This window comes from Euprymna scolopes, chromosome 38 (assembly GCF_053919585.1).
Source record: "Euprymna scolopes isolate OS-2025 chromosome 38, ASM5391958v1, whole genome shotgun sequence".
In the NCBI taxonomy this organism is placed as follows: Eukaryota; Metazoa; Mollusca; class Cephalopoda; order Sepiida; family Sepiolidae; genus Euprymna; species Euprymna scolopes.
In genome coordinates, this window is record NC_136519.1 from 48,392,998 (window position 1) to 48,419,370 (window position 26,373).

Here is a 26,373-nt window from a genome sequence, read left to right on the forward strand (position 1 = left end):
ATATACATATATATATATACACATACGTATATGTATATATATATATATACATAAATATGTATATATATATACACATATATACATAAATATGTATACATATATATGTATATATATACATAAATATGTATACATATATATATATGTATACATATATATATATGTATACATATATATATATGTATACATATATATATATGTATACATATATATATATGTATACATATATATATATGTATACATATATATATATATGTATACATATATATATATGTATACATATATATATATGTATACATATATATATATATATACATATATATATATATATATACACATATATAAATATATATATATACATATATATATATATATATATATATATATATATATATACACATATATAAATATATATATATAGTTTTTAAAACCCCGAAACAGTGCTTCATGGTAAACAACTGATGATCCCTTGAAAAAAACCTGATAATCCCTTGAAAAAAAAATTATTACTGGTACTATAGTTAATTTGAGAGAGCAGGTTGATGTAGTGATTGCAGGTGAAATCTTAAAATAGAGAAACAGCACTGTTGAGAGAATAATATTACTTCAGATCAAAGCAAACACTTAGGCCAAAAGACAACCATCTAGTTAAAATGCAACTGATACCTTTCCGCTGTGACAGCCAGATCAGATTTGATCGTACGTCCCTTCTCTTCTCCCCTCCCATCACTACTCCCTTTCTTCACCACACTTCCCTCCAAACCTCTACTGTCCACATTCACAAACTATACACTTCCCTTTCTTTCAGAGTGTAAATCACACCGGAATGTATTTTTTATATACAAAATGAATGAACCTTGATTTTCGTTTCAATAGCATGTCTTTTCTCGGTCTGATGAGGTGGGTCTCTCTGAATTGAGATTCCATTGAAACATGTATGCACATATGTAACCAATAATGTTTGTATAATATATACTAGTAGAAGGCGCCCGTCTTTACCCTGGCATAAAATAGGCTTAAATATAATATTTGAATTTGTCCAGATTTCATATATTATTATAAAATCGTGATTTAAAAAGTAAAAGAAAAAGTATTTGAGTGTCATCAGCTAGAATCGAAATCGAAACTGTAGCATTCAAAGCTGGTGACGTTATACTGTTCCAATGTGACACGCACATGAACTGTTTAAAAATTAAAAATAAACTAAGATGAATGTACAAAATGCATAACGATTTTTTTCAATTTTGATCCATTTGTGACCGATTAAAGACCCATAAAAAAAAAGGTCGGTAAAAACTCAATCATTTGAGGCTCCTAGTGCCACTGTGTGACCTTTAGTTTCGGAGGAGATAAAGTTTGAAAATATGGAGACAGACAGAAAGACATATAGCCTTTTATATATATATATATATATATATATATATATACACACACACACACACATACACACAAAGTGTCCATAAATCCGTCTGCACCTTGAAAATTATAATTTTATTTGTATTTGAAATAAACTGTAAAAAAGATTAGAAAGCAAAAAAAAAAAAAAAAAAAAAAACTATTTTCAAAGGTTTTATCCACATTTAGCAATACAAACAGTAACGTGATTTTACAGGTCACAGAAAGCATTTTCCTTTTTTTTTTTTTACGTGCACACGAAATTAATGGATAGCCTGTATATAACTCTTGCATGCTTTTGTTAGCTTGGTTAATATTTATAGTTTCTTTTAAGATTTTTCTGAAATGAAAATTACCCGTCTTTACTTCTTGAAAGCTTTCTTTATGAAAGAGCACTGTTCAAGAAAAGTATTGAAAGTTTTCAACTAGACAATATTGCAAAGTTCCTTCCATGGTCACGAAATAAGATCAACCCCAACCATTTTTTTTTTTAAATTTGATTCTTCTAAAAAAGTCAAAAACCTTACCTTTTTGTCCCTCACCTTCCCCAAGTAGATATTAGATGAAGATTGCTGATGGCCAATCCTGTTGAGACCGAAGAAGATTACTAACGCCTAGTTTCTATACTTTTCAGTTTATAGATACTGGAAAAGAAATAGAAGACGCTAATTTATTCCCAACTCAATGAGATAATGGTGAAAGTATCCCCGTCTCGTTTGGGTTATCTCCCCTGTTAAAGTCACATTTTTCGTTTAACTCTGGAACGGGGAGATAATTCAAACTAAATAGGCAGGGCAATGCCACCAAAAAACCGAAACGATATATGTCTAAATAACATTCTTCTGATAATGAAGCAAACGATTTCCACAAAATATATTGTAATTCACTTTAACTCTGCTATATCGTGTGTTTTTTTTTAATAGCATCCGCTTGGCTGGGCTTCAATCTATGGTCCCTCACTGCAAAACATTCGCAACAAATACTCATCTACCTGCAACAACTATCAATAATTTTTCTGATTCTCTATCTGTGCCTAAAATTAAACATAAATCCCATGAGCAAAGCTTCTTTCCTAGAACTGTCCGTTTGTGGAATGCAATACCTTGAATCTGCTTCCCAGCTTACTATAACATTTTAAGCCTTTTGTTGAGCTATGGTACTCCCTCGCCAAACTTTCACAAGAAACACTCGTCTAGCTGAAAACACTATCAATAATTCCCCCCCCCACTCTTTATCTTTGCCTAAACCTAAACGTAGATTCCATGAACAAAGCTTCTTTCTTAGAACTGCACACCTGTGGTACAGTCTTCCGTTTTCCTGCTTCCCACCTGACTACAATCTGGTTGTCTTCAAGTCCAACCTAAACAAGTTCTTGCTGAGCCGTTCCACTTTTCAACAAATTTACCGAATTTCCATTACTAACGATTACTATATTGTCCAATTGACTACTGTGCACTCTTAACCCTTATCCTCGAGTGGTCTCTGGGCCTTGATAAGTGGTTATGCCTATGTAAAAAAAAAAAAAAAGAAAAAAAGCTGTCCTCTTAAGTAATCAAGATAAGATCTGTTGCCAAAGCTGCTGGGAAAATAGTTGGATGATTCTACTGAATCCAAAAGTATCTCACTCTTGACACAATTCTCTACCTGTATAAGAGCCAAATACGTCCTAAGAATGAATACTGTTGTGTATTGTATTGTATTTATTGCATTGTATTGTATTGACATGTTATAGTGATCACTTTCCAATTATTCTGGAAAACGCAGGTCCTCAACTCAGGGGAAAAGTACCACAATGGAATTTTCAAAGAGCTAACAAAAAGAGATTCCAAGAGATTTTAAAGTAAAATAAAAAAAAAAAGAAAATGACAGCTAATGCCAATGGAGCAGATCACTTTACAGAGACATTGGTAGAAACAGCTGACGAGTTTATACCAAAGTCATCAAACTAAACCAAACACAAAGCCGGGTTTGATAAAGAATACCTAAAGGCTATCCAAGCATGTCATTCTGCTCTGAGAATATTCAATTTAAACTCCATTAGGGAAAATTTGGACTTGTTTAAAATAAAAAGAACGAGTAAGGAGTCTAAAAGAAATTAATGGGAAGAGTACATATCTAAAATAAATTCAGGCAAAAGTCCAATGCGATATAGAATGTCAGTGTACCAATAAAACGTCTCAGTACAAATAATACAAAGATCACGGACAGGGTAGATATTTCTAACATCTTAGCAGACATCTTTTCTGAAAATTATGGTTCCAAAGGTCAGACTAAAATTTTTTTTCAATTTATGAATAAAGCTTCTTTCCTAGAACTGCCCGTCTGTGGAACACTGTTTCACTGCCCTGCTTCCCAGTCGAATACCACATGGTAGCCTTTAAGTCCAAAGTAAGCAAGTTCTTGTTGATCCGTCCCCATAAATAATCAAATTCTACCAAATTTACATCATTAACGATTACTACACTACCACCCTCATTACCATTCATTAACCCTCATCCTCAAGTGGCCTTCGGGCCTTGATAAGCGGTGACTCCCAAGTAAAATAAAGAAAAAATTAAATAAACTGAAGAAAAAAAAAAAATTTCAGTTGGAAAAAATAGCGAAAGTTTTAATCAGCTCTTTACAAGATCGGAACTCAATGAATCCAAGCCCACAATGCAACAAAAATCCTACGAATTCTAAAAATAAAAATTCCCAGAGATCTATAATGAAATATGGATCTAAGGAAACATTCAAAATCTCTGCAAGCAACAGTAATAATACCCAGACTTAAAATGGGAACAGTTTCTGAGAGGTCTTCAGGCCATAATCCTATTGTCTTAACTACTTTTTCTTTGGGAAGTAATGGCAAGGACGGTAAATAGCAGATTAACATGGTACCTGGATTATTCATATTATTTAGATTCTTCAGGTGAAATGCGGACGATTCTGTGTAACTTAATTGCCATATATTTTTATAACATATATCGATGTTTGCATTCAGTCTTAAGAGACAATGGACGCCTCTGTAAAGGTAGCTGCACATGTTGTGAAGCAAGGGTTGTGTAATCTCCAACCACACCTCTCCTGAATCAGAACTGCTTGGGTCCAGTGGCAAGACGAGGCCCAAGTCTGACTCGAAAACAATGCCAAGATAAGCAGAGAGCTTATACAACAGCTGGAATTCCCAAATTGGTCACCCATTTTAGAAATAACCTCAATGTTGCTTAACTTGGATGATCTTATGGGAATCGGTGTGTCAACATGATTATGCCGTAGAACACAGTAGTGTTTGAATATATGCTGCAAGAAAGGTGAGCTCTCTCTACCGTGCTAGAAAACTACTAACACCCGAAAGTATCCTGTACCTCTATAAGGCCACCATTCGCCCATGTATGGAGTATTGCTGTCACATTTGGGCTGGTGCATCTGCTACTAGTCTCTCGCTCCTTGACAAGGTTAAAAAGAGAGTTGCCAATCTGATAGGCCCTGAACTGGCATCTAAGCTTCAGCCTCTGTCCCATCGACGAAATGTTGCATCCCTCTGCCTGTTCTACAAGTATTTTAGTGGAGAATGCTCTGACGAACTGCAATCACTTGTGCCCCCATAACGTAAGCACCCTCGACAAACCTGACAGGCTGCTAAATTCCATCCCCACACTGTAGAGATCCCTAGATGTAAAATATCTTTCTACTCCAATAGTTTCTTCCCCAGAACCGCTAGACTCTGGAATTCCATTCCAGGTCCCTGCTTCCCCAACAGTACTGACGTGCAGAAGTTCAAGTGTAACGTGAGCCGACATCTTGTGTCCCAAATCCCTACATAGTACCCCAGTAGTTGTTGCCCCTGATACTAGCCCCCTACACCAAAGTGGCAATTTGCCTTGTTTGGGATGAAAATGTAATAAAAAAATTTTTTAAATTTTAAATATGGTTAAGTGGCATTTTTAGTCATTTAGAACTGATTTAAATCTTCACTGCTCACTCATTTTTTGACTAAATTTCAAACAATTATTACAGTTTATAGATCACCTTCTCAGCTATATTGTGAAAAATATTTGTCAATTTTCGTTCAGTAAAACAAAAGTTTTGATGAATTTTCTGGTGCTCAAAATCATAAACATATGTAAGGAGGTGAGCGACACTTTTTATGATTGGTTTCCATAGCTACCACGTCGCTTCAGCGACTACTGTTACTACTAATTCACTGCTGTCTCAAAAAGAGAAGTAACAAGTGAAACAGAGAGAATGAAAGCATGAAGGAGATAATTGGGGGATTTTATTGAAAGCAGACGAGTGCCGAACATTGTTATTATATTTGTGTATGTTATGCTTATGGAGGCAAAAAATAAGACTGAAATTAAACAAAGAAAAATTGAATTTACTAGAAACTTGGAAAAAATCATGGATTACAATAGAAAAATGCGAGCATCAAGAGTAATATGGTTAAGCTTTAACATGGAAAAGTAAAAGACTAGTTGTTAAAACTGGAAAAGAAAAGGACACGATATTCTAGTAAAAAATATAATAGATTTATAACTATAAATATTGTAGCATTATGAACGTTTTAAAATCCAAGTTATAACATTATATAATCAATTCTTAATGCTGCAATATTTTAAGTTATAAATCTGTTATATTTTTTACTAGAATATTTTGTCCTTTTCTTTTCTAGTTTGAACAACTAGTCCTTTACTTTTCTATGTTTAAGCTTAACCATATTGCTTTTCATGCTCGCATTTTTCTATTGTAATATATATATATAATCATCCTTTATTTTCTTCAGATCACATGTATTATATCTTTCAAAAATATTTCAAATAACGAATGTTCTAAAAATAAAATCAACATCGAAATAAATTGAGCTTGGAAAATGATCCTAACCTTCAAACGTGTCTTGTAAACGACAACATTTCAAAAGAAAGTCAAGTGTCGTTTCCAGACGAAGTCCAAACATTTTAAGAAATGTCGACCTTTTTTACATTAATATTTTTAGATTTATCTTCGCACATGAAAGCTTTTGTCAGTGTGTGTCACACTTTAGTTTAAAATAAGATATTTTTTGGTCTGTCAGGCTTAGTGTTGAAATAAGATTTTTTTTTTTGGTCTGTCATGCTTAGGGTTGAAATTAGAATTTGTTTGGTCTATTATGCTTTGATTTGAAATAACATCTTTGGTCTATCATGCGTAGGTTTGAAATAAGATTTTCTTTAGTCTGTCAGGCTTAAGGTTGAAATAAGATTTTCTTTGGTCTGTCATGCTTTGATTTGAAATAGCATTTTCTTTGGACTATGCTTAGGTTTGAAATAACATTTTCTTTGGTCTGTCAGGGGTTTAGATCAGGCGATCTGGCGGGCAATATCACCACACAAAGAAATCAAATGATTCGGGAACTTTTCCTTAAAAGAATGCATAAATACAGATATAAATGAATTTTGACCTAATTAAAACAAAATGGCATTCTGTGTAAATAAAAAAAATTCCTTATTTAATTGTTATTTAATTTTTTTTTTTTTTACCTACAAATGTTTCAGATCATTTTGGGATAACTTGTATATACTAGAAGGGAGACCAAACACTGCCTGGGATTGATTCAGGATCAATGAATGTTCCACATTTTTCAATATTTTTATTGTGAATGAAATCGGTGAAATCGGCCATTTTTCAATCAAAATGATTGATTGCTTGGAACAGGGACCCACCGTGATGCACTGAAAGGAAACTTCGAATGCCTCCCTACGATGACTTAACACACAATACCTTGTTGGTTATATTCCTCTGTAGAGAGCCTTCTATTTATAAACCATTTTTATGCAATGGTTTGAATAAATATTTAAAACGCAAAAGTCAAGTATCATGCTTCAATTGTGCTCTAAACAGAAACATTCATTTCGGACACACCTGTCATATCAAAGAACCTACTGTTGATTTTATATGCTAAGCCCTTCTGCTTGTGCGGTGATAAAACTTCTCAAATGCACTTGTGATGTTAGGCTGTATAAGGGGGTTAACTTTGTTCAAAATCGGACTGTTCCTTTTTTAATTGGATTTTTCCCGATACTTGTAAGAGGCATTCCAATACAAAACCTATCTAAAAACACTCCCAGACATATAAAGTACCTTTGTGTGAAATTTCAAAAAAGATTGGCACATTCCATAGGGAACGAATAAATGCAAACACACACATAAGTGCTTGTTTTATAAAAGTACAGATATAGCCTTTTTAATGTGTTTGCTTCGTTATACTATGACTATTTTGTAGGAAAATGTCGGCCTAATTGAACTTTAGAAACCATATTACAATTCGCATCCTCTGCACGTCTGATAATAGAGCCAATAACAAAAGAAAGGAAACAAAACTTTTATAAAATTGCAAACAGAATTCTTTATAGAAACTAACATTTAATTTTACATTCTTCAAGCATTACACCACTTAACTTTCAATAGGTTGCATACTTGTTGTGATGGATACCATCGCTGACTATTGAATCCAAAGGCTGTCCATTGTCTCTAGAGTACACCACTTAGTAATTTATATGCCTTTATACTGTTAAATGTTTATAATGATTAGTGATGGGACGATTTCAATATATTTCCTGATTCTGATACAATTACCGATTCTGATTCTTTTTAAACTAGAAACAAACAATAAGTGACCATTTGTGATCCAGAATTTATTTTTCTACATAGTCACCACCATATTCCATGTACTTTTTGCCAGCGATGAATGATGCCTTGGTCGTAAAAGTCTGGAGCACACTTTGTCACTCACATCTCTGTCGTCACATTGAAATTGACAAACCCATCTCTTAACTCTACTGACATCCATCCATCAAGCACTGCCGTAGCCGAGATTGAACTCACTACACGAGTTTGTAGTGTAATTCAAATCTTATTGATAGCTGAATACTTGATGCTTCACCAGACCTATCAAGGGTATTTTTTATTGTGATGCCATCACTAGATGGGGTGCCTACCACAGCTTACGAGAGTCCCATCTACCTTAGAGAGAAGGATAGACCGCGCCAGTTTCTCAACCTGGTATTTTACCTTGTGGTACATACAGTGCCTCGCCTCCCCAAATGGTCACCCATCTGGTATGGGTCAGGCTCAACTTTGCTTAATTTTGGTGAACTGGTGAGAATCGGTATGTCAACATGATTTTGTTGACATCAACTAACTCAACTTTGTAAATGTTCAACAGGAGTCGATGAATGTTGATCAGTTCATTTTTTTTTTTTTTGTATAAAGAAATTCAATGATGCATTTCTGCTTCTGACGCATATGCAGGACAGGAGTTGTTTTCTTAGAGTCTCACACCGTAAATATCTGTAACAGAGAGATGAAACTTTCACGTCTTTCTGTCTTTAGTCATCCATCAATTGATGGTAAAACATTCACAAGGTTTTTGTGCCATGGTTCTTGCTCTCTCATTGTGGCATCCGAAATTACGATTCAAGAAATCGCTCCCTTACCCCTTATGAGCAAGAAAGGGACGACATTTTAATTTGGAAAACAAACTTTTCAAGAAAGTGACGCTATTTTAATTTTGCAAACAAACTTTTCAAGAAAGTGACGACATTTTAATTTTGAAAATAAACTTTTCAAGAAAGTGACGACATTTTAATTTTGCAAACAAACTTTTCAAGAAAGTGACGACATTTTAATTGGGAAAACAAACTTTTCAAGAAAGTGACGACATTTTAATTTTGCAAACAAACTTTTCAAGAAAGTGACGACATTTTAATTTGGAAAACAAACTTTTCAAGAAAGTGACGACATTTTAATTTGGAAAACAAACTTTTCAAGAAAGTGACGACTTTTTAATTTTGAAAACAAACTTTTCAAGAAAGTGACGACATTTTAATTTGGAAAACAATAACAAAAGGACAAAGAAAAATATCTTTCTAAACAGAATGCCGTATAAACTATTTTTAAGATTGAATAGGTTTTAAGAAAAAGTTTCTGGCTTTACATGACCCTTTAGAAGTTGATAGGTCGTTTAATCCAACCAATTAACCTCATGAATAAGTTGGATGGTCAATTTTTTTATATGAGTTTATGTAACCTGTTAAATTTTCTGACCCTTGTTTCGAATCTCCTAAAAATCTGTAAGTTCCTTTTTATTGGAGCCCCCACAAGGTTTTTAATTTAGAGAAAATCCAGTGCCATCAAAAGTCAACATCCTCGCATGTAACAAAAAATTAACATTGCCTCAGTCTAAGGTGGGTTCTCTCTCTCTACCGTGTTAGAAAATTACTTAGGCCTATGAAAGTATCCTGTACCTCTATAAGGCCACCATTCGACCATTTGGGCTGGTGCATCTGCTGCTTATCTCTCACTCCTGGACAGGGTTCAAAAGAGGGTCGCCAACCTGATAGGTCCTGAACTGTCATCTAGGCTTCAGCCTCTGTCCCATCAACAAAGTACTGTGTCCCTCGGCCTGTTCTACAAATACTTTAATGGTGAATTTTCTAACGAATGCAAGCACTTGTACCTCCTCGACGTGACTACCCCCTACAAACCCGACAAGCAACTAAGTCCCACCGCTTTACAGTAGTGATCCCTAGGTGTAAGAAAGCCTTTTACTCCAATAGTTTCTTCCCCAGAACTGCAAGTCTTTGGAACTCCCTTCGGGGATTCTGCTTTCCCAACTGTACTGATATGCAGAAGTTCAAGTGTAATCTGAACAAACATCTTGCTACTCATCTCTCTTCATAATACCCCTGCAAATTATGTCCTCGATAGTAGCCCCCTACTTCAAAGTGGCACTGTGCCTTGTTTGGAGTGAAAATTGAATTAAAAAAAAAAATTTTAAGTCTAAAAAGATTTTTGGACATTGCAAAAATATGAATAAATTTTTTTGTAATTTAAAAAATTCTAACTAGTTTTTACTTTATCAAGTCCAAAATTCACTCAAGGATAAGGATTAATGATATTGTCAACAAGACTGACCAACGAAAATACTATCAAAAAAAGTCTATTGTTTCAATTTATTAGTCCCCCGAAGGTGTGGGCCTAGTAATTCACTCCCGTTTTCACTTTTCTCAATAACCACGTCTTGGATTTTTGTTTTAATTTTGGACAAACAATAGTCATGATAAAAGTAAATTTTTCACTCATGGAAGGGGGTCACATATGTGCGGCTTGTTTTTCTTTGGATAATCTTTGTAATAATAGAAATTATTTTTTATTATTATTGAAGAAATTGGCCAGTGTTTGCACAAAAAAAAACAAAAAAAACTTTCATCTGACACCTTTCGACGTTTTATGGAAAATTCCGATGGTCCTTATTCTGCAGTACCATTTTTACTTAGGGATATTGTCAACCTCGACATAGTACACTATGCAAGAATACCAATCACAGAATCAAGCTGGCCAACAAAGTTGTACTGTGCCAACTCGTACAAATTTAATTCATCATCATCACCATCACCATCATCATCATCATCAGCAGCAGCAGCAGCAGCAGTTTAACATCCGGTTTTCGTTTTACATTCTGACATACATTGGTAAACTTTAAGAAATTGATTCCCAAATTAACCTATTTCTGCCCAAATCATTATTTATCCATTTTTCTCTGAAGTTTATTTTTATAAGTTACTCTCATGTTTTCCTTCCCTTTTCCTTCCCTATGACATGGGCCTGCTGCCTCAACTGTTCTAAATCTACTAACCCAAGAACTCTCATCTATTCTTTCAACGTGGCTATACATTCATAGTCTTTTATTATGCATACATCTCCATATAATGTCCAGAAAAACACGAGTGTGAAAAAAACGTTCTGAATGCAATGCATAAAAATTCTATTTCAAATTAAAAAAGCATGACAGACGAACAAACTGACCAATGGATGGACGTGGTCTCTTTATAAAGATGAGTAGACACGTGTAAAAATGCTATTTTAAGCTTAAGTATGCTCCACTGACCAATCGATGCTTGGGCACATAAAAAAAATGATGTAAAATCTGTAAAGAACTCCCGAAAGGAAAAGTTCTTTGCTAAAACGTGACATTAAACAGGATCTCACTACTTGAGAAATGGGCTTACGGCTTGAAAGCACCGGTTCCAAGTCCAACTGTACAGATATTTGCAGACATTTTTTTGACAAATGTCATTCCTCTTCTGACATAACTACTTGACATTACCTGAAACTCTCTTGTCTCAAAAGAAATGATAAATCCACACAAGCACACACATACATATACATGTGTGTGTGTTATATATATATATATATATATATATATATATATATATATATATATATATATATATATATATATATAATGTGTGTATATGCGTGTAAACTTGTCATTCTCCATCTCAGGTGTTCCCTTACATTCTAAGTAGATTACTTGAAACTCTCTTGTCTCAAAAGGAGTGACAAATTTCACACACACACATACGTGTATACACATATATATGTGTGTGTATAAGTATGTGCATGTGCGTGTATACGTGTATCTATGTATGTATACGTGTTGCAAATCTGCAGCAGAACTGCAGGGTCATCTAAGTATGACAAGATGGGGAGAACTCAATGTGACGGCGATCATCTGGAAAGATGCAGCCATCATCATCATGTATATATATGTGTGCATGTGTATATATGTGTGTATATGTATGCATGTATATATATGTATTTATATATATGTATTATATATATCTCTATATGTTAATGTACATGTATGTATATATATATCTATATGTGTGTATATATATATGTATGTAAATATAGCTATACATGTGTGTATATATAGTATATATATATATATATATATATATATATATATATATATATATATATATATAGATGTAACTATAGTTATATATGTGTGTATGTATGCCTCTATATATATGTAGTAGGGCTCTCTGGAAAGTGCTGGAAAAATTTGGCTGTACATCTGCTTTTACGGAAAAGTTCAAGCAACTTCGTCATAGTATGAAAGGTCGTGTCAACTTCAGTGGGCGGCTAGTGGAAGAATTCCCATTGATAATGGAGTGAAGCAGGGTGATATACCTCCACCAATATTGTTTTCATTCTATCTGACTACTATGCTCTGGTATGGTTTCCGCAATTGTGATATAGGTGTTTATATTAGATTTCGAACGACTGGAAAGTGTTCAATCTCAGAAGATTTCAAGCCAAAACATTTGTTTGTGATGAGTTTTAAGGAAGCTGTTGTGTGCTGATGAAGCTTACCTGGTGACACACTCCCCAGTAGATATGCAATTGGTGGTAGATCTCTTCACGAATACTTCTATCTATTAATTAATTTCCCTTTTTAAGTCTTTGTACCTTTTGAAAGGTTACAAGATAGTCTGGTCTGATAGTGATCTAACTCTGACAACTAAAATCTCAGTATATTAAACATGTGTATTGTCATCCCTATTCTATGCCTCTGAAACAAAGATTCTGTACCGGTCACATGTGAAACAGCTTCAGAGGTGTCATCAGCACTGCCTTAGGCACATTTTTGGTTTAAAGTGGGACAGTTTCACCCCTGATACATGTGTCTTAAATAAGGCCAAAACCACTTGTATTGCTACTATTGAGATGTGTTTGACAGGTCATCTTATCCGGCTTGATGAGAATCAACTGGCAAAACAGTTGTTTTATGATGAGCTCTTTCATATTCCTGTTGACAATTGAGTCTCTAGCATCAGATCGCAAGCAGTAAAGGGCACTGATAGACAGGGGTGCAGAGCACTTTAAAGTGGCCAAGATAGACTGAGCAAAGCTCAAGAAAATATGTAGGAAAATCCAAACCTTGCCATCCAATCATGAGGATCTCTGGATCTGTGAGGTTAGTGACTGGGCTTTGCTGCCCAAAGCAGGTCTCGTTAATCACATGAAAGTGCACAACGAAGTCTTACCTAACTAATATTCCTGGTGGACCAAGTGCAAAAGAGATCCAGACAATTGCACTTAAGAGAACAGCGAGGATACTAAAAAGAGCTCTCGGCTGGTTTCAATAAAAAGCAGGGCAATATTGGCAGCTGGTTTGGCTGCTCCATACCCAGCATTACAATCTTCAAAGGAAGAAAATTAAAAAAAAAAAAAATACAGGTTCTGCTGCTGTTGGTGTCAGCTAAACCAATGACCATCGTCAGAATCATGTCTGTTTAGGTGTGTGCAAGTCACTGATAGGAATAAAGAGTCATCTTTGGGCACATGGACATTCAGTAACTGGAGGAGTGACAAGACGTCGTAACCATACTATATATATCTATATGTGTGTGTGTATATATATATATATATATATATATATATATATATATATATATACTCCTATAAATTTTGTGTTTTTGTGTATTGATATTCATATTAAAAATCCTTTCTTTCTATTTAGTTATTTATTTGCTTTCGCACTGAGCAAATTAGGCACAAGGCCGTTTTTTAATGTGAAGAGTGAGGGTAAGAGGACCAGTTCCCCCGAGAGGGAACTAGATAGTGACAATTGGTATGAAGGGTTACCCCTACATTGAGCAAAACTGATTGCTCAAGAGCAATGGTCTGATATGTGATGTTGCCCTCACATATAACTTTGATTGCAGTATATGCCGGAACAGATACTACACTTTGATAAGAGAAAAAAGATCTTGGCCCAAAGGCCAAGAAGAAAAAAGGTGAACCATTTTTCTGTTTATTTAAAAAGAAAATACGACTTTCTTATATGTGGGTCGTGGAATTGCAGTCATCGGCAAAAGATTTAGCTAATTTGCATATTCTTGTAACCATTCATTTTAATTAATTCCTTATTAGATTTTTTGGTTTTCTTATGGGATGATCATCTTTAGTTAACTATTGCGTGTAATTATATTCATGCAAATATTCTACATGATTTAGACTTGCGTAATATTTGTATAAAAAGATTATAGCAAACACACACCTCTTTCTATATATATTTATGTATGTGTTTATATATTTGTTTAAAAAATTTTGCCTACCAAACTCCTCTGTCAGGTTTTGGTCTACAGACATGAAACTTATAAATAAGGTATTCAAACACACGTGAAACTTTATATTTGGATTTTAGCCGCGGAAAATCGGTGCAAAAGTGGGAGAATTATAGAAATAGAATTTTGAAGGTGAAAGCCAAATGACGGCATTACGAATATGTATGTGTAACGTAATAGCTATTGATTTATGTTTTAATTTTTGCTTTGCAGCAAACATATCTTCATAGCTCAAGCATTAATGTCAAAGGAAAAAGTAAATCATAAGCTAAACGTTTTGGTTTCAATTCTTGGTGGTGGTGGTGCATGAATCTTTTTTTTATACTATTTAAATCATTACTATATATTGGGTGCAATATAATATAATAAATACGAAATCTGCATTAATCAAAATATCATGTTTAAGTGTATTTTACGACCGGACAATGCCGGGCAGCCTGCTAGTATATATATATATATATATATATATATATATATATATATATATATTTCATTAAATAAAATAGACGATTTTTGTCTATCAATTCTATTTTTGATCCTTTCCAACTTCTGAATAATGGTCTTCAGAAACTGGCTGATGTCATCACCATATTTATCGTAAGATTAATCTAACTTGTTTGGAATACTTTATATAATTTTTATTTATGTGTATATCCCGAAATGTTTGTAAAGTTATTAAAATAATTAACCAATGAAAAAAAAAAAAAATATATATATATATATATATATATATATTCAAAACTAGTTAGATTAATCTATACCTGACGATTAATCCAGAAGGATTACAAAGTACTCTGACTTACGATAAATATGGTAATTACATAACGCACTCTAGTAATGCCTCTTATAGAGAAGTGTGGTGAAGACTGCTCAACTCCTGTTTCACTCTAGACTCTAAAGGTGTCTGCACCGCTGTATTTCTTATATAATAGCATGAAAACCAACTTTCAGAGCTTGTACACGCAAAGTGCTCAGTACCCTTGCAGATGGAACTTTATAACAATAATGAATGTTGTTGATCTGAATACATTAATGTAGTTTCATGGTTCATTCAATTCATGGAAGTGACTTAATACATTACTGAACGTTTTAATAGTGAGGGTTGAGAACAGGCATTGCATCGTGAAAATGAAACCAGTTAAGAAGAGAGTTATGTCCCCTACCAGAACTCTTTCAAAAATTATTTAATTCATAAAGTAATAGAAAAAAGAAGAACGCTACAAGTTTATTCAATTATTTGTTAAATTTCCCCATTATGCCCATTACTTCGATATTTTCATATGAAAACAAGTTTCCAAACGAGTCTTTTTTTTATTAAGTAAAACAAAAACGTTTAAACCAAGCAAACTCACTTGGAAATTGTATTAACACAAAAAGAAAATGTGGAATGAGAAAAAAAATGGAGCCTTTAAAATGACTTCGATTACACTATCTGTCATGGGAAGAGTTTATCGAACATGTACATACAGTGTAATGACGTATGAAGATTAAACCTGTACAGAGGTTGAGAGAATATGTATTGCATGGATAGAAATGATGGGAAAATGATACAATGGATGTGGTTATGTGAGTTTTAAAGACAGTCTTAGTTCTGATGACCTCAGAGGGAGATTAAATCTGCGTGGTATAGCAAGTTGTGTGCAGAAGAATAAACTTTTGTTTTTTACAAAGTAGTTACATCTTATCAAGGCCCGGGGGCCACCTGAGGATAAGAGTTAAGGAGTGTATGGTAATCATTAGGACAATAGCTTAGTAATCTTTAGTAGTGGAAATCTGGTAAATTGGATTACTTAAGAACTTGTTTATGATGGACTTGAAGAAGACCATATTGTAGTGAGCTGGAAAGCAGGCAAACAGAACAGAGTTCCACAGGCGAACAGTTCTAAGAAAGAAGCTTTGTTCATGGAATCAATGTTTAAGTTTAGGCACCGATAAAGAGTGGGGGAAAATTAATGATAGTGGTTACAACTGCACGAGTGTTTTTCGTGGAAGTTTTGTAAGGGAGGACCATAGATTGGAGATCAGACAAACAATTGCCCTGAAAATAAGGATAGAGCAGAAACAGGGTAGCAACGTCTCTTTTGTGGGGAAAGGGGCTGCAAGGAAAAGAAAAGGGCATCCTCTACTAGGCTAAAAAGTTGGTTTTGAACTCTTTGAAAACTTTGATGGTATGGTCACATTGAAAGAAAGAATGAGAATTCATGGATTAATAGAATGATTAAAATACTCGGATTAATAGAAGAAAAGGAATACTAGGGTTATTAGAAAGATGAGAATTCTTGTGTTTATAGGAAAATGTGAATTCTTGGGAATATAGAAGGATAAGAATTCTTGGGTTTATAGGAGAATGAGAATTCTTGGGTTATTAGAAGAATAAGAATTTTGGGGTGAATAAAAGGAAGAGAATTCTCGGGTTAATTAGAAGAATGAGAATTCTCATCCTTCTAATTAACCTGAGAATTCTTGGGTTAATAGAAGGATGAGAATTTTCGGGATAATACAAGGATGATGAGAATTTTCGGGATAATACAGGGATGAGAATTCTTTGGTTAGTAAAAGTAGAACAGATTCAGGTCACATGTAAAGGCCAAAGAAAACATGGGTTTGAAAGGATAAAAATATACATGGATGGGGGGGGGGTAAATAAATACCTAAGTAGAGACAGGTGACTTTGGAGGTCAATTTCTTAAAGTCATCCAACGTATGGCAACATGTAGAACATGATAATGAAGAATAAGAATGCCAGAATTTCTTTGTATAAAAACGTTTAGGAGTTCATGAATGCCATTGCGATGATTGAATGAATGAAACTCCTCCTTTTTCTACATTGCTGATGACAAATAATTTATATCATGTTTACATTTTTTCTTAATCTTCAGAGATACGAAAACATTAATAGTTACCTCTGTAACTCCATACCGGAGAACAATAATTCACAAGAATATGATATCAAAAAAGAAAAAGAAAATATCCCAACTATTGATAATACATTTCAGATAACTTTGGCAATAACATGTTTATGACAGTCACTGAAGAACAGAGATTTTTCATACAGTTTCAATAACCACATAATGAGATGCATAACTAGTAATTTACGTTTGAATTTCGGCGTCGTTAAACTTGAATATTGTTCAGCAATAATTATAGTGGAACTACAGGTAGCATGCAAGATAATAACCGTTTTCGATGCAATAAGCTTAAGATAAATAGAGTCAGATGAGATGTGGAAAAGGAATATTTGGGTAGCAAGGCTATTGCAGTTGTCCAGAAGTTTTCTTACCTTGGTGATAACATTGGAGCACAGGGTGGAGCAGGTATTAGCATGATAGCAAGATTCAAAAGTAGATGTGTAAGTTCAGGTAACTTCTGCCATTACTCACCAGACGAGCGTTGTTATCGCAATCAACCAAGAAAGGGTTAAGGATATACATTGCATAGAGAGAAATTATAGAAAGATATGATGGACGCGAATCTTGAAAGCAGGTTTAGATCTGATGATCTCGGAGAATGATTAAATCTGGACAGTGTACCGGTTCCTGTCAGTTCACCAAAGTTAAGCAACATTGAGCTTGGTCAGTACTAAGATCAGTGACCATGTGGGAATTCCAGGTGTTGTATGTGCTCTTCATCTATCTCGATATTGTTTCCAGTCAGTCTTGGGCCTCTCCTTGCCACTGGATGCAAGCGGTGTGATTCAGGATAAGTGTGGTTGGGTATTGTCAGTTGTAAGCCATGTTTAGTTTCAGAACAGTTTCTGATGGGTAGTTATTCTATACAAGTCCTGAGGATGACGAATTTGTTTAGCTGTTCTGTACAGGTTCCAGATTTTATAATTTTGCAGTCACAGAGCAAAAGATCCTTCTCGTGTTGACACATAAAAAATGTGTGGAAGGATGCTATAAAAGGTTTAATTTTTATGGAGCAATTCTGATTTCTGATTGGTTGATAGCAGAACATGAATTAATTTGATTCGTCAGTTCCTATCAGTAGCATTTATAAATAGAATCACCCAAATTTTAGGGATAATACCCCCTCCATTATGAGTCAAAAATATTGCAACACCTTGCCTCACAATTACAAGTGCAGCTACCCTTACAGGGGTGTCTATTGTCTCTTGAGACTAAATGAAGGGGAGGCATCGCGCATGCAAAAGAGGAGACTTTGTTGATTTCATCCCATTGAAATAATGGATTAGAGTATTTAAGTCCATAGTAGAGAGAAGTTAATGGATTATATTAGGATAAGTAATCGTTAAGTAAAGAGGAAACGTGCATTAATATGGAAAAATGCAAGGTGTTAGGATCGTGCAGCACAGAACAAGATAAAGAGTCGATGTGATGAAGGTAGATTGAGGAGGGATGGTGGAAGATTCTAGCATGGCTATTTGGGGAATAGAAATTAAAAACTAGTTAGTTGGAATTGACACAGAGGTGGTCTTCCTGATCATGCTACAATAAAACAAATACCAGATGCAGACTTGATCCAAATCAGTTTGTGTATGAGATACAGTCACATAGCATTAAAAAGAAGAACTCTAAATATTTGCTGTCTGATTGCATCGTTCCTCAGTAATTTTCTTCTTGACTCGATCTACTCTCACCCAGCTTCAACTCCAATCACTCTGATCTATTGGGGGACCTCTAAGCTTCCAGTTGACACCAAATGGACACTGTCCTCAACTGTCGTAAACTAAAGACTGTAAACTGACCCTATCTCTCGTAAAACACCTTGGCACTCCTTAAACTGCCCATAAACTAACTTTAAACACATTAGCCTCTATTATCCGCTTTTGTCTCGTTGATTAACAATTCTATTTTAGTTCTATTTGTGTGCCCTGGTGAACAACTTCTTATATCTTTGTTCTGCTGATAAACTTATTTCCTCTTTTTATTTTTTGTTATAATTTTTCCTTTTTTTTTTTCCTTTTTCTTTTTAACACTTTGCAGGGAACATCGATAATATCACAGACATCTGTCATATTTTATGATTGGATGTACAGCTTTCTAGGAAAAAAATATATATATTTTTGTCAGTTATTTTTCTTAAAGATTTTCTATTAAAAAATCACAAGTGTTTTGGTTGCTTGCCACATGGTCATAAATAGGGCTATGAAAACAGCATATTCTTTCCATTGTTTTTACTCTCTAGTATATATATGACACAGTTAGACACAATTAATCGACCGAGAACCACATAACTCTACATAAAAACATAAGATATCAATGGATATATACCTGAGAATCAAAACAAGGAAAAGAATATGCTGTTGTTATAACCTTAGTCATAAACTAGTATTTGCCCAATATCAGTTGGATGTGATGTTGTAAGACTATAAAATCTAAATGATCTTAGGTCCATAGTATCATTTAAAATGTGGTCGAAACAGCTAAATAATGTATTTTCGAGCATAATATGTAAATGTTTTTTTTCCTTTTTTTTCTTTTTTTTCAGGCGACCCTTCAAGTCGGTGGTCATGGTGAGCGGTTGGTACAATGCCAGGAAGTGAAACTCATCAGTCACAAAACATTACCAATGCAAGTTGATGGCGAGCCATGCAAATTGCGGCCTTCCACAATCATTATTAGTCTTAAGAATCGGGCTAATATGATCCAAAAATGCAAACGAAGAGGTTCCGTGCCTATTGTCGAGTAAGTCAGAGTTTCAATGTTTAATTTTTACATAAAGTCAAATTTAACTAAATGTAGCCTACATTGAAGCAGCCTATCCTGCCTTGACAGAGTTTAAAATAGACTTTGTAGCCTAATAGAGGATGCCCTTTTCTCTTCCCTGCAACCTCTTTACCACAGAAGAGACATTGCGAGCCTGTCCCTGATCTATCACTATTTTCATGGCAAATGCTTGTCTAAGCTTCAATCTATGCTCTCCCTTGCCAAACTTTCATAAAAAAAACACTGATTTAGTTGAAACCACTATCAATAATTTTCCCCACTCTTTATCTGTGCCTAAACCTAAACATGAATTCCATGAACAAAACTACTTTCTTAGAACTGCACGCCTGTAGAATTCTGTTCCGTTTGCTTGCTTTCCAGTTGACTACAATTTAGTCATCTTCAAGTCCAAAATAAAGAAGTTCCTGATGAGCCGTCGCCTTGAGCAATCCAATTTACCAAATTTTTACTATTAACGATTACTACGATATTGTCCCATTGACTACCGTACGGCCTTGATAAGAGGTAACTCCTTGCAAAAAAAAAGCCATCTTCAAATGTTCATAATGATCTTTAAATTAGAGTGAATCCTGTACATAGAAATATATGATTGTACACATACCTGACTGTGTATATATATATATATATATATATATATATATATATATATATATATACTAGCCTGGGTGCCCGGCATTGCCCGCGTGTTTGGAGGTATATGTTGAGCAAAAAAAAAAATGTGGTAGTAGGCAGGCAGGCTCATATCCGTGACACGAAGGTGGGGAAAAAAGTGAAAAAAAGTCTGACATTTTACTGCAACTCTATGACGCAACCAGAAGTTTGGAACGTTAAAATTAGGCAAAGTCAATCCAACCTATATGATGACTTGCAAAAATGGCTTGCAAAATTCGACCCCTCCTTGTAGAAAACTGCCCACTTGAGGGTGAAGGAATTAATGTTCTTGCCCAATTTTTTTTATATTTGTCGTCAGAGACGTCCAGCTTCAAAGCCATACCAATCTAGTGAAAATCCATCGTCTTAGTCGAAAGTTTTAGGCAGACAAACATACATACATACATACATACATACATACATTTAAACAGACAGATGAAGTTTATATTATAGATAATTATCTTTGGTTTTAGCTTGAAGGCAGGCCTCCACTACTCCTGGCCTCCAACTTGTTGAGGTCTAAGAAAGAAGCAGAGAGAAGAAAATACTGAAGAATGTTTTGGGTGAATATGGACTCTTGTTCATTCTGCTCTTGGTTGAGAAAAAAATTGAGAAAGAACTAACTTGACCAGCAGGAAGATAATCCTATGCTGCAATAATGTCTGCAAGTGAAACATGAAGACAGGTGGTAGAGATCCAACAAGTTTCCATGGCTGAAGACTGTAACTATTGGAGAAGTGCTGTGAAGGTAGGGGTCTGTAACAGAACTCATGCAACCAGATCCCCATCTACATCTGTGGCATCTGCAACAGAGTCTGATGATCTATGATAGGCTTGTACAGTTACAACAAACGCAGTAATTTAGCAACAGACTAAAGTGTGGTGCAGAACTCTATTGCTTTCTGAGACAAACCGAAGATAACAACTCCTTCAACTGAAAGACACCCTGAAAGGAATTCAAGCACGACTGATTAGGTCTACTTTAAGAAGGTATGAAGGAAGAATCAATTAAGATGTCCAATATCAGCCATTCTTCTTTCTTTATCAATTAGCAGAAAATAGATTCCTTACCAATTCTTTGCTTCTTTTGATTTTAGTACAAATAGGAGAGAAAATAATTTAGATCGATTATTGCATATTCAATCAGGGTGTGAGGAACTGATTCGTGACTGCTTTTTAGAAATTGATTTTCATCTATATGTCTATGTGTGTGTGTGTGTGTGTGTCTATATTTTTCTTTTTACATAGGCATAACCACTTATCAAGGCCAGAGACCACTCGAGGATAAGGATTAAGAGTGTACAGTAGTCAATTGGACAATATAGTAATCGTTAATAATAGAAATTCGGTAAATTTGTTAACTCAAGTGGAATGGCTCATCAAGAACTTGTTTATGTTGGACTTGAAGGCAACCATATTGTAGTCAGCTGGAAAGCAGGAAAACGGAAGACAATTCCACAGGCATGCAGTTCTAAAAAAGAAGCTTTGTTCATGGAATCTACGTTTAGGTTTAGGCACAGATAAAGAGTGGGGGGAATTATTGATAGTGTTTTCAGCTAGACGAGTGTTTCTTGTGAAAGTTTGGCAACGGGGGGGGGGACCTTAGATTGAAGCTCAGTCGAGCACTTGCCATGAAAACGATAAAGTAGACAAACTCGCAACATCTCTTCTGTGAGATAGAGGTTGCAGGGAAGAGAAAAGGACATCTCGTATGAGGCTACGAAGTCTATTTTGAACTCTATCAAGGCAAGACGTCCTTTCTAGCAGCTCCTGCCCAGATGTGGCAACAGTACTCCATCCTTGGACGTACCTGGCTCTTATATAGATGGAGAATTGCATCAGCAGTGAGATATCTACCGGATCGATAGAAGGATCCCATCATTTTTTCAGCGGCCTTGGCAACAGATTTAATGTACGTGTTCCATTTAAGATCAGGAGTAAAGGTCAAACCCAGAAGCTTGTTAAAACCTGAGGCCTCCCCAAGACGAGAGCCATTCATTTCAATTGATGCCAGGTGGAGATCAGAACGTTGATGATGTAAAGAGAGAAGCTTTGTTTTAGATGCATTAAAAGTAACCAGCCACTCCTTTCCCCATTGTACTACATGCTCAAGATCAGAGGAGAGAGAATTAGAGAGAACTTGGTTGTTTACAGTTTTAGATGTACTACCGTAGATGGTAGTGTCATCAGCATAAATGCCTACGAATGATGTAAGGATGTGATTTGGAAGATCATTAATGTAGATCAGGAAAAGTTGGGCCCAGGATGGACCCCTGAGGGACTCCAGCATTAATACTGTGAGCTTCTGATTTTTGCCCATCCACTACTATATATGTTTATATCTATCAATTTATCTATATACATATGCATACGGAAAAAGTCTGGAAACTTATTGAAGGCACCTTGTATGTATATATGTGCATATGTATGTATATGTATATCTCTATATATGTGATGCCGTACTTGGTGAACACTGATTCTCTCTCTCACACGCACAGAAAAATGCCCATACGAAAAAAGGCATTTCATACGTGTATAAGTGTGTGTGTGTGTGTGTGTGTGTGTATATATATATATATATATATTAGTGATGAGACGATTCCAATATTTTTCCTGATTCCAATACAATTACTGATTCCGTACTAAATTCCCGATTCTGATACAATCACCGATGTTGATTCTTTATAAATCTCTAATTATTTAACTATAAGATTGTCATTTCCCCCGATTTTCGTAAAACACATGTGAAATATGCAAATATTTTCCTAAACGTCAAAATACACTTGTGGAGGATGATCTATCGATTTTAGCTTTACTGATATTTTAAAATCGATAAATATTCATTGTTTTATCATTATTACCAGCAATGGAAGATTTTACTTAAAACAAAATCAAATAAAAAAGACAATTAAAAGAATCATTTTGGCATCGGAATATAGGCATCAATTTTTCCGATTTTGATACTGATTCCGATACCCACAAATCTTAGGATTTTTCTGATTAATCGTCCCAACACTAATATATGTATGTATATATATATAATTATCAAATTTTAGTCATTCAATGAATTCAAAAATTTATGACGTGAAATGTTCAAATTTCAAATCAAAAGATTTTTATTATTCTATGTAAGACAAAGAATACATTTGAAATATTATAACTCCTTATCCAATAGGATTTCGATATCTACCATCTCTTCAGAGGAGAAAATATTAGCAAATAGTTATAATGGTTTACACCTTATTTGCTAAAGTCAGTGAGACATGGAAAATTACAATTAAAAGTTGTTTAAGTATTTAAATGTTATAGAGTAAGGGAAGTTAATGAAAAGGATATAAAAATTCACATCCAAATTGCATGGTAAAATCCGAAATGAATGTCTTTGATAGCAGTGTGGTAAAATGATCCACACTATATTTTGAGTAATCCACATCACAAGGTAATGGTCCGAAGTAAGCATTTTCCTGGAGCAATTTTCTTTGTTTATATAATGGGTCCGGTAAAAAAATTTTTTTATATATGTCCGGTGAATCCATTTATTAATAAACATATAAATTGATACATTTAATATTTTTTATAATTATAGAACATGAGCTTCAAATTCCACTCCAAAATAAATTCAAATTGTTAAAATAAAGTAAAAGAAGGAAAAGAAAAGAAAAGAAAAGACATAAAATGCATAATAAAACAGCGAATATAAGATAAAATATGATAAAATAAAAGGGAAGGGAAGGAAGTAGATTAATGAATGGGTAGAGATAGAAAAAAGAAAATAATAATGAAGAAATAGAGGGGGGAGAAAAAATAGAGAGAAGAAGATGAACTAAGAAGATGAACTCTATAAACCTTTATAAAATAAAGTGACAGGCCACAAAAATAGGTCAGAACGCGAACGTAAGTCCAGACATATGCAGGAAAAAAAAAGAAAGCAAATAAAAATAACGCATGTCCTATAGAAATCCCCGCTTAAATTAATTTAAATCAAGTCAACTCAAAATAATCTTATATAATATATACAGTCCTATTCTTGCTAATATTATATGTATTGATAATATCCTTTAAATGACAATATTAAACTAAAAATTTAAAACTATAAATAATCTGTGGAAGTAATTTGCAAAACTAAATCTAGGCATATTAATAAAACGTGTTATAAATATTATAATACTAGTGACAATATTTTACTGAAAAATATCTATCTATCTATCTATCTATATATATATATATATATATATATATGTGTGTGTGTGATGCAATACTTGATCACCGTTTCTCAAACACTGATTTCTCTCTCTTTCATACTATGCTGACTTTGTAAAGTTTAGAATTTAAAATTTTTTTATTATATCTTGATTTTATATTTCTCTTGTATATTTTTCTATATTTCTTTTCTTTCTATTTTTTTTTTTTGTGTATTCTATCTCTATTTTTTACTATCTATCCAGCCACTATATACCTATGGTATATTTTTTATCTCTTATTTCTAGGCTAATTTCTTATGCCAGATTTTTTTCTGTATGTAACCTTGGTCTTCTCTTCTAAATTTTATATATATGTGTGCATCTCTCTCTCTCTCTCTATATATATATATATATATATATATATATATATATATATATATACACGAGTTGCCTTGAATAATTTTCAAGACTTTTTTGTATGGGTACATTAATTGATAGTATACACATGAAACGTTAGTTCCCTTTGAAGTAATCTCCTCCAGCTGTAATGCACTCTTTCATTTTCTCAATTGTTTCATAACGAGAGACTCTAAAATTTTCTTGGAGTTTAGGGAATAACAAAAAGTCACAGGGAGCAAGGTCTGGACTACAGGAAAGGTGAGGAACTGTCTTGATCAAATAGTTTGTGACAAGGATGGAGTTGTGGACTGGTGCATTCATGCAAATCTTCAGTTCTTTGCAAATAATTGTGTGTAAAGTTCCCGCACTAACATCAAACTGTACACTTATTATCTCTATAGACACACGACAGTCCTTATCCATGAAATTCTTTATTTGCCCAATCAACGTTGGTGTTCTGACTTCCTTACCACTCTCACACCTCTCATCATCCCTCACATACTTCCTGCCTTCCTTGAATCTCTTATGCAACTCAAAAACTGATGCTTGATTCATGAAAGATTGTCCAGAAGCAGTTCGAAGCATTCCATATGTATTTTTCTCTTCTCTTTTCCCATTGGTTAAGTATTTTATTTTATTTCATTTTATCCTTTTATCCATTGGTTAAAATTAATAGCATATATATATATATATATATATATATATATATATATATATATATATATATATATATATATAATAGTAATTACATGCGTTAGATTTTGTTTTGTTTGTTTATTCAAAAATACTTAATTATAAAATCATTGTTTTATATTTCCTTAATCTTTTGGCTACAATCAAATTGTAGTATCTGTTCTCTACATCCAGCCTCCAGCCACATCAGACGTTTTCACTTTTGACAAAAATATTTCGTAAATATAAGAATTTATAATTTCCACAAAGCACTTGTCCACACCATTCTCCCATACGGTTTGTCAGTCCTGGTCAATGAGAGCTGCTGATCGTTGCCAACTGGAGGTTTTTGATCATTTCCATTTGCCTTGCGTTCTGCGTGTGTCGAACCGCGGTGCCACATTGTCTTTCTCCTGTGAATTCTTCTCACGAGAAGCTTTTGCTGAGCTA

At 34.1% G+C, this 26,373-nt stretch overlaps 1 protein-coding gene across 1 annotated transcript in view; it reads left to right on the forward strand.

Moving 5' to 3' along the window:
- Positions 1-26,373, forward strand: part of LOC145263137 (diacylglycerol kinase zeta-like) — a 1,403,365-nt gene that overhangs the window by 1,233,708 nt on the left and 143,284 nt on the right. The window contains exon 17 of the mRNA XM_080120103.1: positions 19,782-19,978. Within this exon, the coding sequence (XP_079976229.1) occupies positions 19,782-19,978 (197 nt within the window). The remainder of the gene's footprint in view (positions 1-19,781; positions 19,979-26,373) is intronic.